Here is a 16,531-nt window from a genome sequence, read left to right on the forward strand (position 1 = left end):
CAGCACTCTAGCAGTGAGAACAACTTTTGTCTCCAGCAGCTTTTCTGACTGTAAGAAGGGCATCTTCAGTAGTTTCTAGTCTTTTTCCCTTTTAACTAAGTTCTCACCCCTGGCAACATAAATGACTTTAAGCCTTGGAGCTGCAAATTTTTTTTTATTTTGGGGGGGACAGGGTCTCATTCTGTTGCTCAGGATGAAGTGCAGTGGTGGGATCTTGGCTCACTGCAACCTCTGCCTCCTGGGTTCAAGTGATTCTCTTACCTCAGCCTCCCGAGTAGCTGGGCTTACAGGTACACGCCACCACGCCTGGCTAATTTTTGTATTTTCACTAGAGATGGGGGGCGGTCTCACCATGTTGGCCAGGCTGGTCTTGAACTTCTGACCTTAAAAGATTCACCTGCCTCGGCCTCCCAAAGCGCAGGGATTACAGGCTTGAACCACTGTGCTGGGCCCAAAGTTTCTTATTTTTTAAAGAAAACAACTTTTGGTAGGGTTATGAATATACTTAGGAGGTTAAAAAAGTGTGAAATGAGGCAGGACTTGGTTAGGTGTAAAGTAGCATCTTATTTTGGGTAATATAATTTGTTTATGTTTTTTAGACTTCCCTTAGTTTTAAAAAATATATATATATGGCATCCTTGAACTCCCTTAAACTTTATTTGTATAAATTTATGGGGTACAATTTTGTTTCATGTATAAATTATGTAGATGAACCCCTTTAAATTCTATGTAAAATTTGTGTATGCGCATTATTTCTGGGGAGAGTCTAGTTTCTTCATGACCCATAAAAATTTAATAAATACTGTCTTAGGGTATAGAGATTATGAATTAAAAGTTTACCAATTGTTATGTGATAAGCAAGGTTAAGGTCAGTGTGGTACAGAACTTTCAGGACAGAATAGGATCATCTGTTTCAAATTTTTTACAGAAAATTGCCACCTTTAATAATGTAAAAACAGTGATCAGGAATGATAAAGCAAGAAATTCTTAGGAAAGCTACAAAATGATAGAATGTATCCAGGGAAGTTACTTTAACTGGGATATCTGGTTTTAAATTCAATTATTATGAGGTAAACTGTGAGTGAGTTCTACCTTGTTTCTAGAATTTGTAAGTTATTCTGAGTAACAGCCTCTTCCATTGAGTTGGCCACATTGCCCACTTTTGATTTTATATTTCATAGTTCTTTTCAACTTAGATTGCAAAGGATGGGAACCGAGTTTTTAAAACCACTTACAATTTGGAACATTTCCTTTTATTCCTGGCGATTTGGGAATGCAGAAGTGTGGCTGGATCTCTGATTGCTGCAGCCCACAGGGAGAGATTTAGTACCGTCCTTTTTGAGAGAATGTGCTAAGTTTCTCTTTGCTCCCATAAATCATGTCCTAATTTAGTAGAACTGTGTTTTTCTTTTCAAAGGCATAAGGCTCCTTGCTTTATCTCACCTAATCACGAAGAATAGTTTTACGGAAACTTGTATGAAATCTTAATTTTATTAGCATGGGCTGGTAAATGCTAATTTACAACATGGGCTGGTAAATGCTGATTTTTAGATTGGACAGCTCTGCCAGGAGGAATAGCTCAATTCACACATCTGATGCCGCTGGCTTTCAAAACATAATTGGAATAAAGAAATTATCGCACTGCATATACTGTCTCTGGAACATAACGGAGACACAAGAGGGCTCATTTCAAATGACTAGGTTTCTGCAAAACAAATATAATTTTGAGTTTACTCCCTCTACTGAAAATACTCATACAGTACTCTAGGTTGGCAAAATTTATTCTGCATTTAAATTCAGAAAGTCAGAATTTCAGTGTGTATTACAATCCATGGCCATTTCTATTTCTGCTGAAGATTTTCATTGTTCAGCTTCAGTTCTTGCATGAAGACTCAGGGTCACAAGAGGAACGTGGATACAAATATTCACTTTGCTCAACTTGTTGGGTCCGCTTGCTCCAAAGGACTGAAGATATAGCTAGCAATGTACAGAAAGGAAGACTATGGAAACCCATCCACAGCTTATAAACTCGTCACTATCCTTTATGTTTTGTGCATGACGAAAGGAACAAATTTGATTCCCACAACACTTTTTGCTTGTCATTTCGTCTGCAAGGTAAAATCTGGTTTGAAATTCCAAAGTCTGAACAAGCCTTCTTAACCAAACAAATGCCCTCCAAAGAGGGAAGATAACATCAGGTCTGATATCAAAGAAGAGTTTTGAGCCTGTAGAGATGAATTCAGAAGACAGAGCTTTCACCTGCCTCCCTGGGCCACGACGGCAGCTCTTTTTAGTAAACAGTGCACCAGTTGCTGCCATCACTTGGCATCAGCCCTCCAGTAATTAGCAAAATAAGGTCAACAAACCACCAAATCCCAAGTCCTCCAAGTGTCAACAGCTTCCCTACTGCAGTGCCAGTGTGTCCCAAACAGAATCGATCCACGCCAAAACATCCCAGGAAGAAGGAGTAGAGTAAAGTGGTTATGAAGTAGTGTCCGGTATACCTAGGTGAAAAGAACGAAAAGGAAGATGTTTTACTGCACAAAAATTTAAACCCTTAAAGATTAGTGAATTTAACATGAGTGATGAGAAGGTGCAGTGTCCCCTCTGTGGCCTTTTATCCTCCATTTTGTTTTCTTTTACAATATGGTCAATGAGGTGAGAGGATCAGGAAAAACCAAAGTCTATTATACTCCTAGGTCCTAGAGACAGGAGGCACATCGTGTTACACAGGGCTACCTGACAAAAGATAACAGGGTGGTTGGAAGACAGAAGCGAGGGGAAGGCTTTTGGCCACTATCTTCATTGGGGTTTCTGCAGGAAAGGCAAGACAGGGCAGGACAAATAGTTTAGAATTGGCTGGTTTGAATAACCTCAGCCGGCTCTAAGGTATAGGAGTGGTCCCCGGTTGCCTGGCACTTGGCCCTGAGAAGATTAAGGCAGAGGAATATTATTTCCTGGGGTGTACAGGCCAGAAACAGAAGATATGTCTCTGGACTAGTTTGCATTATCAAAGGCATGCTCCTGGTTGGACCCTTTGCTATCTCTAAGAAATGACTAGCTTCAGGAAGGGCAGTCTCTTCACAGCCAGAAAGGTTTTTAAGATGTCAAACATCATAGTGCACAATAATTTAAAAAACTTTTTGACCATGTCGTGGTGGCTCATGCCTATAATCTCAGCACTTTGAGAGGCCAAGGTGGGAGGACCACTTGAGCCCAGGAGCTATAGGCCAATCTAGGCAACGTAGCGAGATCCTGTCTCTACCAAAAAAAAAAAAAAAAAAAAAAAAAAAAAAAAAAAAAAAAATTAGCCAGGTGTGGTGGAGCACACCTGTAGTCCTAGTTACTCAGGAGGCTGAGGTAGGAGGATCGCTTGAGCCCAGGAGGTCTGTTTGTGCCACTACACTCCAGCCTGGGCAACAGAACAAGACCCCATCTCCCAAAAAAAAAAAAAAAAAAAGCATTTTTTATAATACACCCTCTTCACCTTTACTTTACTCTCCAAGAATCTCTAGTTAGTAGAGGGTCTCAACAGAATACTTGCTAAGATATGGAGCATCTCTAAGAACAAATACCGACTTTTGCAGAGTTGGATTGGACAAGAAGTCATCAAGCACATTTGCACAACAGGCACCATGCTAGGAGTAGGAGTCTGGGCTCCCATCCTCCTCTGTAGAGGCTCTTTTCCTGAGACTCAGCTGGCTTCCTGCGTGTAGCTCTCTAAGGTAAGGAAGCACTGTCCTTAAATGAACGCTTGATCTCCAAACACTCTTTCCTGTTGTTTTGTGGCAGTGAAAAGCAAGGACTTCTTCATAAGGCTCTGCCCCTAGCCACTGTGCTGACACAGCTGCAGCTACTCTAATATTACTAATCATAGCCATAGACTCTTTCCATTAGCAAACTGTATAAGGCAATTCTGTGCCTTCAAGCAGAATTTACAGAAATGACCTTGATCCTTTACCTTTAAGATAAACTGATTTTCAGAGTGTGGAGCCTACACTTTTTATAATAAAACCTTTATTCTTGAATTACTAAGGCAATTTGCACAAGATTTATATCTATCGTAAGAATTTTGGGGCTAGATCATCTGGCCTAAAATTCTGTAGATGAGGGATAAACTGAGTGCCCAAAGGCACTTAGCAAGTTGGAGAAAAGAGACAGTTAGAACTTCACCTTCTGGGCTTAAGTCCAGAGTCCTCTCTACTATAAACATATTGCTTCTATAAATGAATTATGCACAATGGTAGCCATAGACCCTCTTTGGTGGTTAAAAAAAGTCATATCAAAAAATAACAACGAGCTGAGCACAGTGGCATCATGTGCCTGTTGTCCCAGATATTGGGGAGGCTGAGGCAAGAGTATTGCTTCAGTCCAGGAGGTCCAGGCTGCAATAAGCCGTGATTGCACCACTGCACTCCAGGCTGGGTAACACAGTGAGACCCTGTCTCTTAAAACAAAAAATAAATAAATAAAAAGACAAGGAAAATGGCTCTACCTCCAACCAAGTACCAACTACTCCAATCAAAGTAACACTTACTTTATACAAGGTTTATTTTCTCGTAGGAAGGTCCTAGGACTGGCACACTCAATTCCATCTAAGGCATGGCACTGGACTGAAGTGTGTTCCACGTCGCTGTAGGCCTGACCGCCAAACTGTGGAATAACAACCAAGACCAAAACCAACTCACCAGAGCAAGTGACACAAACATCTATCTTTATATTCACTAATAAAAGAATAAAAGTTGCCTCAGGACTACAATTATTCCAACAAGGGTGAGGTACAGCTGTGCTCAAGGGCAAGGAAATTAGTGACACACTTCATGTGATTTTAAATGAGTCCATCTTAAATGTACATTGTTTTAAATAAACTCCTGTTTTCTTCTTCATGACTGGCTTCTTCAATAATATAGTAAAAGAAAACACTCCAAACACACTCAATGTCATTAAAGGCTGTTTAGAAGAGATGAACACAATGCTTTACTTATCACAATTTACAGGAAAAACAGCAGATAACAGCATTTGGGAGTGGGTATTTAAAAAGTCACTGCCTATTAGAGGTCTCTTTTATATCTATTAAAAATGAATAGAATTAGAAAATAACTCAGGATATTAACTGACTCAGGACTTTATTTAGGTCATAAATGTGTATTATCTGATATCTGTGGGACATCTGTAAATTTAAGTTCCAGCCAAAAATTTCAGAACTGGGCCTCTTACCATTGCTTAACTGAATTCTAGCCAAGAAATCACAGATATTCATTTTTTACTAGTACCTTATATCAGTGCTCATTACTATTTGCATCGGTGAGTTCCTCAAAGGGAAGGAACTGGGAAATAATGCTTACAGGATAAACTCAATTTTTAATTAAAATGGGCAAAAGTGATCTCTATACAATATTAACTCAAACTTTAATCAATAATTATCAACAGAGTAAAATTTCATTGTCCTAAAAAAATATTTATCTATACATGTTTTCAGTAAGAGTTGCTCTTTTAGTCTTACTACTGTCAGGTTTATTCCTCTGTGTCTGATTTAGTACAAAAAATGCTTTCCCATCATTCTCTTAACACCTGACCAAGTCTTGACTTGTATTATGCGGCATAATAGGATGGTGAGTCCATGGTGGGGAGGAGATACATCAACTTCACTGGTTATTTTTAGAGATAGATAGGAACTGTACACTCAGCTTTAGGGATATTATTAATATAACTTAATAGCTTTTTTCCATTCCAAGAAGCCACTGTTAACCAATGGCTTCCCCTGGAATGCTTTAATGTCCTACAAAGACATATACTGATAGACCCTATATGACATATACTGATAGACCCTATCTATCTCCTAAGGGCATGGTGGAATCTGTTTGCCTGGAGAAAAGAAATGTCATTGGCAAGAGAAGCTCTGTCCCAAATGCATGTGTAACAAAGATACTGCCCAATCCATCATCAGTGTTGCAAAGTGCACAGACTTTGTTTTGCTCTTTCAGGAAAAGTGCATGCCTTGGAGAGTCGGGGTGACATTTTAGTTTCAAAATCTGTCAATGGCCAAAGGAACCAAAGACAGGTTGGTCTTTGCACCTAGGTGGTTTTGGCACAGAGATTGTTCCTTCATAAGGAAACCAAATATCTTGCTCAGTCACTGACCCTGGCCATGCTGGAAATTGCCAGTAACGGTCTTTCTGACGAAATTCTTCAAAAAACTTTGTACCTCTTATACTTTTTATGTAACAGCATTTAGACATTCCTATTTCTTATTGAAGGGTTTGCTCTCACAACAAAACAAAAACTCACCTTGAGACAACCATAACCAAGTTCCTGGGATGCAGTTGCATTTCCAACATGATCCACTGGGTCTTCACATTCTATAAATTCATCAGGTCTGTAATTCACAAGATCATGATCATTATCATCATATGGTCTTTGCAAATCGCTGTTTGCATGCAAGTAATCAAACAGGCAAAAGACATTTCTTCATCAAGTTTTCTGGGGTTCAGTTTCACCCTGCTGACCCCTTTCCAAGCCAATTAAACTGAAGCACAGCAGGTCAAATGGACAGCCACCCAAATTAACCTTTTGTTGGAGAAGGGAGGTGTTTCTGGTCCTATTTCTATAAGGATTCTACTTCTGCCACGGTTTCATCTCTTCAGTAGGCAAACAAGATTCTGGGGGCAAAAATTAAGCCAAAGAATTCTCAGTCCTCTTTGCATCTCTCAAATGCCTTTTCTTGTTTGATCGAAAAGAGATGTTAAAAAATGGCATGATTCTGCAACGGTAAGAATATTGATTGCTTTTTAAAAAAGTGCCTTGTAGGCAGAGACAAGTCGTTTATTCTATTTATGCCTTAGTACTGGCACCGAATCGACCGACTAATATTCTCCTTGGGCTAAAGGGCGTAGGGCAAAGAAAGCACAGCCTCATGCCTTCTTCCAGAGGGTATATGATGTTACTCCTACCCAGTTCTCCTCTTTGGGGATCCCAAAAGCTCTGTCACTGACGCACAAGGGTTTTCCCTGCACGGGCAGTGAGAAACCTGGTTCATGGTATTTGCCTTCGGAATGACCACTGGGTCCTCAGAGGGGCAGGGTCTGAAAAAACGCAGCATCTCCCCCAACCCTACCTTCCCTCAACACCCATATATCCCTGGCACACCCTCCACATCCACCCGCCTCGACCACTGGTAGCTTACAGGTAAGAGCAGAGGATGACCGGAGAGTGGGGGTCGCCATATTCCCAGTTCGCAGCACCCCCGGGGCCCTCCGGGTGGGCGGCGCCAGCGGATGTGAGCTCAGGCTCAGCGGTCGCATTTTGCGAGTGGCTCCGAGACACACAATGCAGCAGCAGTAAATTCCCCAGCAGCAAAGCCGCCTGGCCGCACAGAAGTAAGTAACTAACCGGGCAACCACCTAGCACCATCTTCCCCGGCCCTGGAGCGGAGACCCGGCCTCAGCCACAACCCGAAGCCAGCAGCACAGACCCAATCACTGCGTGGTCAGGCCTTTCCGCGTAGCCCCGCCCGCGTGGCCCCGCCAAACAGCCAATGGACGCGCAGCTCGACGCTCCGCCCACCTCCACCAACAACCAGAAAAGGCCGAGCAGACGGGCGGGGCTGCACCGCCCTACGCTTCTGCTTCTCGATTCCTCTTCTGGTTCTCATGCTCCTCCTTCTTTTGCGCCGAATGCGTCCTCCAATCGGATCCGTCGACTCCCTAGGTGGGCGTGCCCGGCAGCCGAGAGGGCGGGGCGGATATGACTGGCGGGCCGACTAGTGCTGGTTGCCACGGCCGATTTAGAAATCCTATTCTCGCGCCGGGGAGTGGGTTTTTCCCTACGTCCGCGCAGCCAGGCGATCTCGGGAGCGAGCTCGGACCGAGGGCTGAGTTGCGTCAGTGCCGCGCGCGTGCTCGTCCTCGGGCGCGCGCGCTTCCCGGCCAGCCTTGGGGCCCCGGCAGGGTTGGAAAATGATGGAAGAGGCGGAGGCGGAGGCGACCGAGTGCTGAGAGGAACCTGCGGAATCGGCGGAGATGGGGTCTGGCGTGGGTTCGCCCTCGGGGACCCTTCGCGTCCGGTGGTTGCTGTTGCTTTGCCTGGTGGGCCCAGTCCTCGGTGCGGCGCGGCCAGGTGGGTGTCCGCTCCCCGGGTCCGTTGGGACGGCTGTTTCCTAGGGACGGGGCGCACGGAGTGAACCTGTGGTGTCCGGGAGTGGAGGGGCCCGGCCTGGGGATCGGACTCGGGGTCGGGGGGCGCGGCCGCTCCAGGTGTGTGCGGCAGGGGTCGCACCCGAGGCTTGGGGTCTGGCGCCCCAAGCCCTTCTTGGCCCGGGTCCTCTGCACGGCGCCGCTTCCTCCGTGTCCTGTTCGGTGGAGCGGTTCCCGGCTTCCCCCATCCCCCGCCGCCTCGCGCGAAGCCGGGTCCCCCAGACGCCCCGAAACCCACGCTGGGGCGGGCGCTGGTCTCGGCGGGCCGGAGCCCTGCTGGCTGGGCGCGCCTGCGGGCGTTCAGTCCTCCAAAAGCCTGCAGGGAGGGAACTGGCTCTCGCTCGTGGAGTTAATGTCGCTTGGAAAGAGACTGGGAGATGAAACTTTTGCTGCAGGTTATAATTTGAAATTTTGACGTTCATGGTATCCTTGGGTCAACACAGCTAAATTTAGTGATTGAATAAAGGTGGGTGGTAGGACGCTCATTTCTCTTGGGTCATTTTTGTAGTAAGAATATTTTGTAACCGATGTGCTATCTTTCTGTATAGCCAAACTGTTTTTTAAAAATCTGTTTTTATTGGGTTCGTACTGTGTTAAATCCGGACAGATAATCCCTGCTCTGTTGAACTCACAGGATTATTGTAGGAATTAAGTCATTTGTGTGAAATCGTTTTTGAATTGTGAAACTGCCCTTGACTATATAAGATACTTGTATTGGAGATGCCCAAACATAGTGGAAGCAAATTGTCAGCACGCTGGCGTCTTTCTGTAAACAGGTTGTTTATTTTGGATTTTGTATGAGATAATTGTTTACATGGCTGTATTTTCTCTATCAGCGACAGAGGATGATGGAGAATGGGAGTTTTTACTAAATCATTGATTGAAAGTTATTCAAAGGTGATGATAGAAGATTTCAACGCAGGACTGTTGACCTTCAGGAAACTAATTACTTGTTTTTCTTATCTTTGGCCGCTTCATTTGAAATTAAGTAAATTTGCCCCGGTGTGGAAATGTTGAAGCTCTGAAAATGTTTTGAATGGGAAGTTGCCAAATTTCTTCTGGTTAAAACTACTTTTCCTGTGATATTCTAGATGGTTAACATTCACCGATGTTTAAAGTGAAGACGATTATACATCCGGAGTTTTATTAATCTGTGATTTTTTGTGTTTGTAAATGTAAATAAGACTGTATTTTTAAATGTTAATATAAATGTCAGTCATTACCGACCTGCATATAGATGAATGGAATATCCTGATGGTGTTTAACTGTGCTTTTGGCCAGCTCCTCATTTCGGCGTGTGTATGCTTCTTCAAAGTTTAGCCACCGTTTCTGGAACTCCTGTAAACACCACACAATTGCTTGTAGAGGGGCAGAAGGTGACCAAATACGCTAAGTGCATCTGAGAGATTGGGGAAGGATTTTTAGAGAAAATGGTGTTTGAACTGAGCTACATCGGTGATTTTTCAAGCAGAATAGTAGGAATACATTCTAAGCAGAAGGAAGTTTTTCCAAGAGTAAGAGCGGGGGGGGGGGGGCGGGGAGCGTATGAAAGAACATGACTTGTTAGGAAATGATGAAACTGTCAATATGACTTCATGCAGACTATAAGAGGGTAAGAGGGAGGGATGGAAGATCAAACTAAGGTAGGTTGTTACCAGTTGGGAAGAGTCTTCTATGGGGAACTAAGGGGTTTGGACTTTACCCTGTAGAGAGTTCTTTGGGCAGTGGAGGTTTTAAGAAGGGATGTGACCTAATCTCATTTTCTGTTAAGAAAACAGGCAATACCGTGGAGGATAGAATCTAGGAGGGAGAGACTAGAGGCTGGGAGACCGGTTAAGAGGCTTTTGTAATAATGTGCAGTAAGTCAACTCTTGTTTCTCTTGGGGATGTTCATACAAAATCAGCTGACCACACTTTTGCAGTACAAGATGTTTAAAACGTGCGCTGAAACATTTTCCAGGATTGAAAGAGGAATTTGAGGTACCAGGCACACATCAGTTACATTAGGAGTTAAGTAGGTTTTACAAGATTTTTACTACCATTTATAACATTGTCTCAATGAGGAAATGCAATATCATTTCCAAACAGCTGACTTTAAGTAAACTTTTTTTTTGTTTGTTTTTAAACTGACAAAGGTAACTGTGTCATTGTAAAAAATAACAAGGGGAATCAGGTATGAAACCTCTTCTGATTTTCTGAGGTAGTAATTATGATGAACAGATTTAGAAATTTTTTTTAAACAAAGACTGGCATTCTAAAGAAAATGACCGAAAGCTTACTCATGGTGAGTCACTGTAAAATGATTTGTGTAGTAAGAACTTAGGTCCATACTAATCTCTTTTTTATATGCCAGCAAAATATTTGAATTTGATATGTTTGTGTTTGTGCTGATAGGAGAATGTAGCCTTTTACATTTAAGGATGATTTGGTTTTCAAACTTTTAAGTAAAAAAGAAAGCATGTATAATTAAAATATGTATAAACCCAGTTGCTGGTTTCCAAGACAGTTTTCAAAAAGCACTTGAAGCTTTAACTTACCAGATTTATATTTGCTGTTCGTTAAAAATCCTGGTTTATAATAGAATTTATTATGGAATCCCCCAAAAGATGCAAGCTCTAAGTAACTGGAAGCTTTTTCTTGGGAAAGCTCAAACATATGACATAGCCTCATATTTCTTTTTCCTCTTTGATACCTAATATATACTGGAGGCTTGGAGTCATGCCATCCTTTTGAATCAGCGCTATGGGACTGCCTCATAAATGAATGCAGTCCTTTTGGTATCTCAGTAGCTAATCCCTCACAGTCTTTTTTTTTTTTTTTTTTTTTGAGACGGAGTCTCTCTCTGTCGCCCAGGCTGGAGTGCAGTGGCGCGATCTTGGCCCACTGCAACCTTCACCTCCCCGGTTCAAGCAATTCTCCTGCCTCAGCCCCCTGAGTAGCTGAGACCACAGGCACGTGCCACTATCCCCAGCTAATTTTTTGTACTTTTAGTAAGATAGAGTTTCACCGTGTTAGCCAGGATGGTCTTGACCTCTTGATCTCGTGATCCGCCCGCCTCAGCCTCCCAAAGTGCTGGGATTACAGGCACGAGCCACGGTGTCCGGCCTCTCTCACAGTCTTTGAATGGGTCTAGTGTGGACCCAGCTAAAGTTGGATAGCACAATGTTGTTTGTATGTTGAGAGATTATTGTAGTTTATTTTCCATTTCATGTTGTTATTTTAATCAGATTATTTTCCCTAAGCGATCATATGTGGGACACTGCTTGAGTAACATCTTTTTTTTTCTTTCTGAGAGACAGGGTCTTGCTCTGTTGCCGAGGCTGGAGTGCAGTGGAACAGTCATAGATCACTGTAACCTCGAATTCCTGGGCTGAAGCAATCCTCCTGCCTCAGCCTCCTGAGTAGCTGGAACTGCAGGGGTGTGTCACCATGCTTGGCTAATTAAAAACTTTTTTTGTGTGTGGAGAGGCAGTCTCGCTCTGTTGCCCAGGCTGGTCTCGAACTCCTGGGCTCAAGCGTTCCTCCTGCATCAGCTTCCCAAAGTGCTAAGATTACAGGTGTGAACCACCACGTCTGGCCTTAAATCACATCTTTTAAGAGTGAGCTAGGGAACCTTAGAATTTAACTTAACTTGGTCAGTTTTTAAATATGGAGTTGTGTTTGTATTTATTTATGTTTATAGTAACATAAGTATTGAGTTGCTAAACCTTATTGGAAAAAAAGAAAATGGTATCACCCCTAGACATGTTATATTATAGGGCAGAACTCATTCCCATTCATGGGAAATGTCCCATTCCCTTTGATGAATTGTTCTTTTCATGAGATTTTTCATGATTTAAGTCATTTTAGGGTGATTTTAACCTCTTCCCTCTAGTAGTGTAGAATCTTCATATGAGTAGACCCCAGGAGAGCCTGTTTCTGATCAGTCTTATTGAAAGGTTTAGAATCCTGTTGTGAATATATCTTGGGCCTAACCTCCCATCCCAGCTGCTTAAGAGAAGTGATTAAACAGTCTGTACATAGCAATACAATGAAATATGATTTTGCTATCAAAATGACAAATGTGTGGGCTATGTAGATTTGTAGAAAAATTGATACAAAAGATGTTAACCGTAAAAAGTAAGGTTGACTTTTAGTCATATGTGATAATTACAACTATGAGAACTATGTGTGTTTAGCTATAACAATCAGAAGAGGTTATTTATTCAACACATATTTTATTGAATACATATTGTACCAGTGCAGGAAATACATGATGAATAAGATACCGTGCTTAATCTCAAAGAACTTAAATTCTTTACTGGAGGAACTTAAATTGTCTAGGACATTAAATCTTAGAAATGGGTGGTTTTTTCCCAAAGGGACACTTAAAACAAGTAACAGAAGCCATTCTTTTTAAATGTAAAGATGGGTAAATATTTAAGAAAAGTATAACACTAAAAAAGGTAAGAATGTATGACATAGTCATAGAAATTATAATTAAGTATGTTTGAAGGTAGTTTTCTTTTTTTTTGAGACGGAGTCTCGCTCTGTCACCCAGGCTGGAATGCAATGGCTCGATCCCGGCTCACTGCAACCTCTGCAAGAATCGCTTGAGGGTTCAAGCAATTCTTCTGCCTCAGCCTCCCGAGTAGCTGGGATTACAGGCACGTGTGCCACCACACCCGGCTAATTTTTGTATTTTTAGTAGAGACAGGGTTTCACCATGTTGGCAAGGCTGGTCTTGAACTCCTAACCTTGTGATCCACCTGCCTTGGCCTCCCAAAGTGCTGGGATTACAGGCGTGAGCCACCACGCCCGGCCCAAAGGTAGTTATTAATATATGGTATGTATTTATCCGGAATTGACCTGGTGAATACTAGAATGAAAAAAAAAAAAAGGCAAAAACTGCAATTACTTTTGCACCAACCTATTATATGGCTCGAAATAACAGTGCTTTGTAGATCTGATTGAAACAATTTTTCTAGAAGAAATACTTTGGAAACAGAATTAACTTATTTATCCTGAATGTGGAAGCCAGGTTTATTTTATTTTCTACAGTGGAAGCACTTAAAAGTGGCTGTTTATGTAGTAGGCAGGAAAAAAATGAGAGAAGCCCATGGTTTGGAGTTCACATTTGTTTGCTTTGCAATTAGGTAGAATTCTCTTTTTTTTTTTTTTCTTTTTTTTGAGACAGAGTCTTACTCTATTGCCCATGCTGGAGTGCAGTGGCACAATCTGGGGTCACTGCAACCTCCACCTCCTGGGTTCAAGCGACTCTTCTGCCTCAGCCTCTCGAGTAGCTGGGACTACAGGCGTGCACCACCATGCCCAGCTAATTTTTGTACTTTTTTTCAGTAAAGACGGTGTTTCACCATACTGGCCAGGCTGGTCTGAAACTCCTGACCTTGTGATCCCCCCCGCCTTGGCCTCCCAAATTGCTGGGGTTACAGGCTTGAGCCACGGTGCCCAGCCACAATTAGGTAGAGTTCTTTTAACTCACTTCCCTATACTACAGTTACGGTTATGAAAAGCATGCTCAGACTTCCTCTGAAACACGCTACAGAGTATAGAAAGATCTAAGGAGTTAGAGAAAGAAAGAAAGGCAGCTAACACCTTTTGCTTTCTTTAAGATTAGACATGCTAAGTTTCATGTTTCAATGGTTCATGTTTTCTCTTCAGGCCATGTTTTCTTTTTTTCTTTTTTTTTAGATGGAGTCTCCCTCCGTCACCCAGGCTGGAGTGCAGTGGTGCAGTCTCAGCTCACTGCAACCTCCTTGTCCTGGGCTAAAGTGGTTCTCAGCTCATTGCAACCTCCCCCTCCTGGGCTCAAGTGGTCTCGTGCCTCAGCCTCTCGAGTAGCTAGGACAACAAGCGAACACCACCAGGCCTGGCTAATTTTGCATAGTTTATAGAGACAGGGTTTCACCATGTTGACCAGGCTGGTCTCAAACTCTTGATAAAATAAATGATTAATTGTGGCATTTTGGTTTTCAAAATGAGGATTGTGTTTAAAATGCAAAAGAAGGAAAGAAAGTTATATGTAATCTTCCTATATTTAGCTTTTATTTTACTTTGTTGGCAGTCTGGGTAAACAATTCATAGAGGACAGAAGACTTGGTTTCTAGTCTTGGCCTGAAACTTTTAGCTGTCACAGCTGGGGGATGCTATTGGCACCTAGTGGGTGGAGGTCAGGGATGCTACAAAACATTCCACAGCACACTGGACAGCCCCTTTACAGGTTGGAGGTTTATACAAATAATGTTAAAGCTCTTTTTTTATATTAACGTGGAAAAATGTTATTTTGGTTCCCATGAGAAAGTGCTATTTGGAATTAAAAAAAAAAACAACTAAAGTGAATTGGGGGAAAATCTATGCAGGATATGAACAGGAAACAAGAAAAAAACCTGACCTAGAGATAAGAAAGGAATTTTGGGAAGAAAACACAGGAAGGAGGATTTTCATACAATTAGTATGTATTATTTTGATCGCATTCCTGAAGTATGTGCATTTGTTATGATGTTTTGGAACTTTTTACGGCATGGCTTTAATTCAGAAAGTGGTTGCTTGGATTTTAGAAGCAAGATGTCAATATCAGAATAACAGCTCTTACATACAGAAATTATTTCAGGGTGCTATGATTTTGAAAACCTTTTAAAAATAAATGGTTAGTTATGGCATTTTGCTTTTCAAAATGAGAATTGTGTTTAAAATGGAAAAGAAGGAAAGAAAGTTACATATAATCTTCCTATATTTAGCTTTTATTTTACTTCGTTGGCAGTCTGGGTAAAAGAGTCATAGAAGACAGAAGACTTGGTTTCTAGTCTTGGCCTGAAACTATAAGTAAACTAACTTTGCCTGTAAAGTAACTGAACCTGTTTCCAAATGAAAGCTCTTTAAATACCTGCCTGCCCATAAGAACTATAGATGCTTTCTTTTTGGAGGCATTTCTTTTTCTCTGTTATGTTTGCTTCTGAGTTGTAATGAAAACACTTCAGTTTGGTTCTATATTGTTTAGCTTCTAGTGTAACAGTTGTCTGTGTCTATCAGCATATACATTCTTTCTTTTTTTTTTTGACAGGGTCTCCCTCTGTTGCTTAGGCTGGACTGCAGTTTCTTAATCATGGCTCACTGCAGCCTTGATCTCCCAGGCTCAGGTGATCCTTCCACTTTAGCCTCCTGAGTAGCTGGGACCACAGGCATGTGCCACCATTCCCCACTAATTTTTAAAGTTTTTTGAAGAGACAGGGTCTTGCTCTGTCGCTCAGGCTGGTCTTGAGCTCCTGGGCTCAAGTGATCCTCCTGCCTTGGCCTCCCAAAGTGCTGGAATTACAGGGTTGAGCCACTATGCCCGGCCAGCATATATAATCTTGTCTGTAATGATTTACTTAAAGATAATTTTTTTTTTTTAAAGTGAAAGCATGTTTATTAAGAAAGTAAAGGAATAAAAGAATGACTACTCCACAGGCAGAACAGTGGCATGGGCTGCTCAGCCGAGTATACTGATAGTTACTTCTTGGTTATATGCTAAACGAGGGGTGGATTATTCATGAGTTTTCTGGGAAAGGGGCAAGGATTTTCCTGAACTGAGGGTTCCTCTTCTTTTTAGACCATATAAGGTAACTTCTGGGCATTGCCGTGGCACTTGTAAACTGTCTTGGTGCTGGTGGGAGTGTCTTTTAGCATGCTAATGTATTAGAATTAGCATATAGTGAGCAGTGAGGACAACTGGAGGTCACTCTCATGGCCATCTTTGTTTTGGTGGGTTTTAGCCGGCTTCTTTACCGCAAACTGTCTTATCAGTAAAGTCACTGTGACTTGTATCTTGTACTGACCTCCTATCTCATTCTGTGACTAAGAATGCCTGACCTCCTGGGAATGCAGCCCAGTAGGTCTCAGCCTTATTTTACCCAGCTTCTATTCAAGTTGGAGTCAGTCTGGTTTGAATGCCGCTGACATATTTTCCCTCATCCTTTTACATGGGAACCTTAATCCTAAGGATTGTAGAGGGACAAAGATCTATCTTCTGTGACTTCTTCAGGCTGAACAGGGGCAATCATTCCTGCCTAACTATAGGGTATCCTGTATCCAGGGTAGAGAGGAGCTCGGTCACACAACGTCAGTATGCTGAGGGCCATTCACAACTCTTTGAGTTCTGTTGAGTTCACAACACAAAAGGTGATATCTAGAAGATTAATAAGATTAATAATTAATAAGTGTTCAATTTAAGAAAACATTCAGTAAGCTTATCCTGCATTCCCACACAAAGATTACAATAGCAATATATTTCATGACAGTAAAGCAAAATAAGTAAAATTATTCCAAGTAAACTAAATAGAAAGGTGTTCCATGAACTGGGC

General features: G+C 42.1%; 2 protein-coding genes across 3 annotated transcripts in view; one reads left to right on the top strand and one right to left on the bottom strand.

Annotated features, from left to right (window-relative positions):
* Positions 1-1,515: 1,515 nt before the first annotated feature.
* TM2D2 (TM2 domain containing 2) lies at positions 1,516-7,472 on the bottom strand. Its single transcript, NM_001260764.1, is given in 4 exon segments — positions 1,516-2,504; positions 4,538-4,653; positions 6,289-6,376; positions 7,184-7,472. Coding segments are annotated over 4 exon segments (645 nt in total). The 5' UTR covers positions 7,411-7,472; the 3' UTR covers positions 1,516-2,290.
* Positions 7,473-7,900: 428 nt separating this feature from the next.
* ADAM9 (ADAM metallopeptidase domain 9) overlaps positions 7,901-16,531 on the top strand; it is a 113,131-nt gene continuing 104,500 nt past the window's right edge. For both annotated transcript variants that reach the window (XR_003732332.2, XM_001092710.5), the window contains exon 1: positions 7,901-8,115. Coding sequence is in view for 1 of the 2 variants with exons in the window: in XM_001092710.5 (XP_001092710.2) it covers positions 8,019-8,115 (97 nt within the window). In the remaining variant the exon portion in view is untranslated. The remainder of the gene's footprint in view (positions 8,116-16,531) is intronic.

Source organism: Macaca mulatta, chromosome 8 (assembly GCF_049350105.2).
Source record: "Macaca mulatta isolate MMU2019108-1 chromosome 8, T2T-MMU8v2.0, whole genome shotgun sequence".
NCBI classification, from domain to species: domain Eukaryota; kingdom Metazoa; phylum Chordata; class Mammalia; order Primates; family Cercopithecidae; genus Macaca; species Macaca mulatta.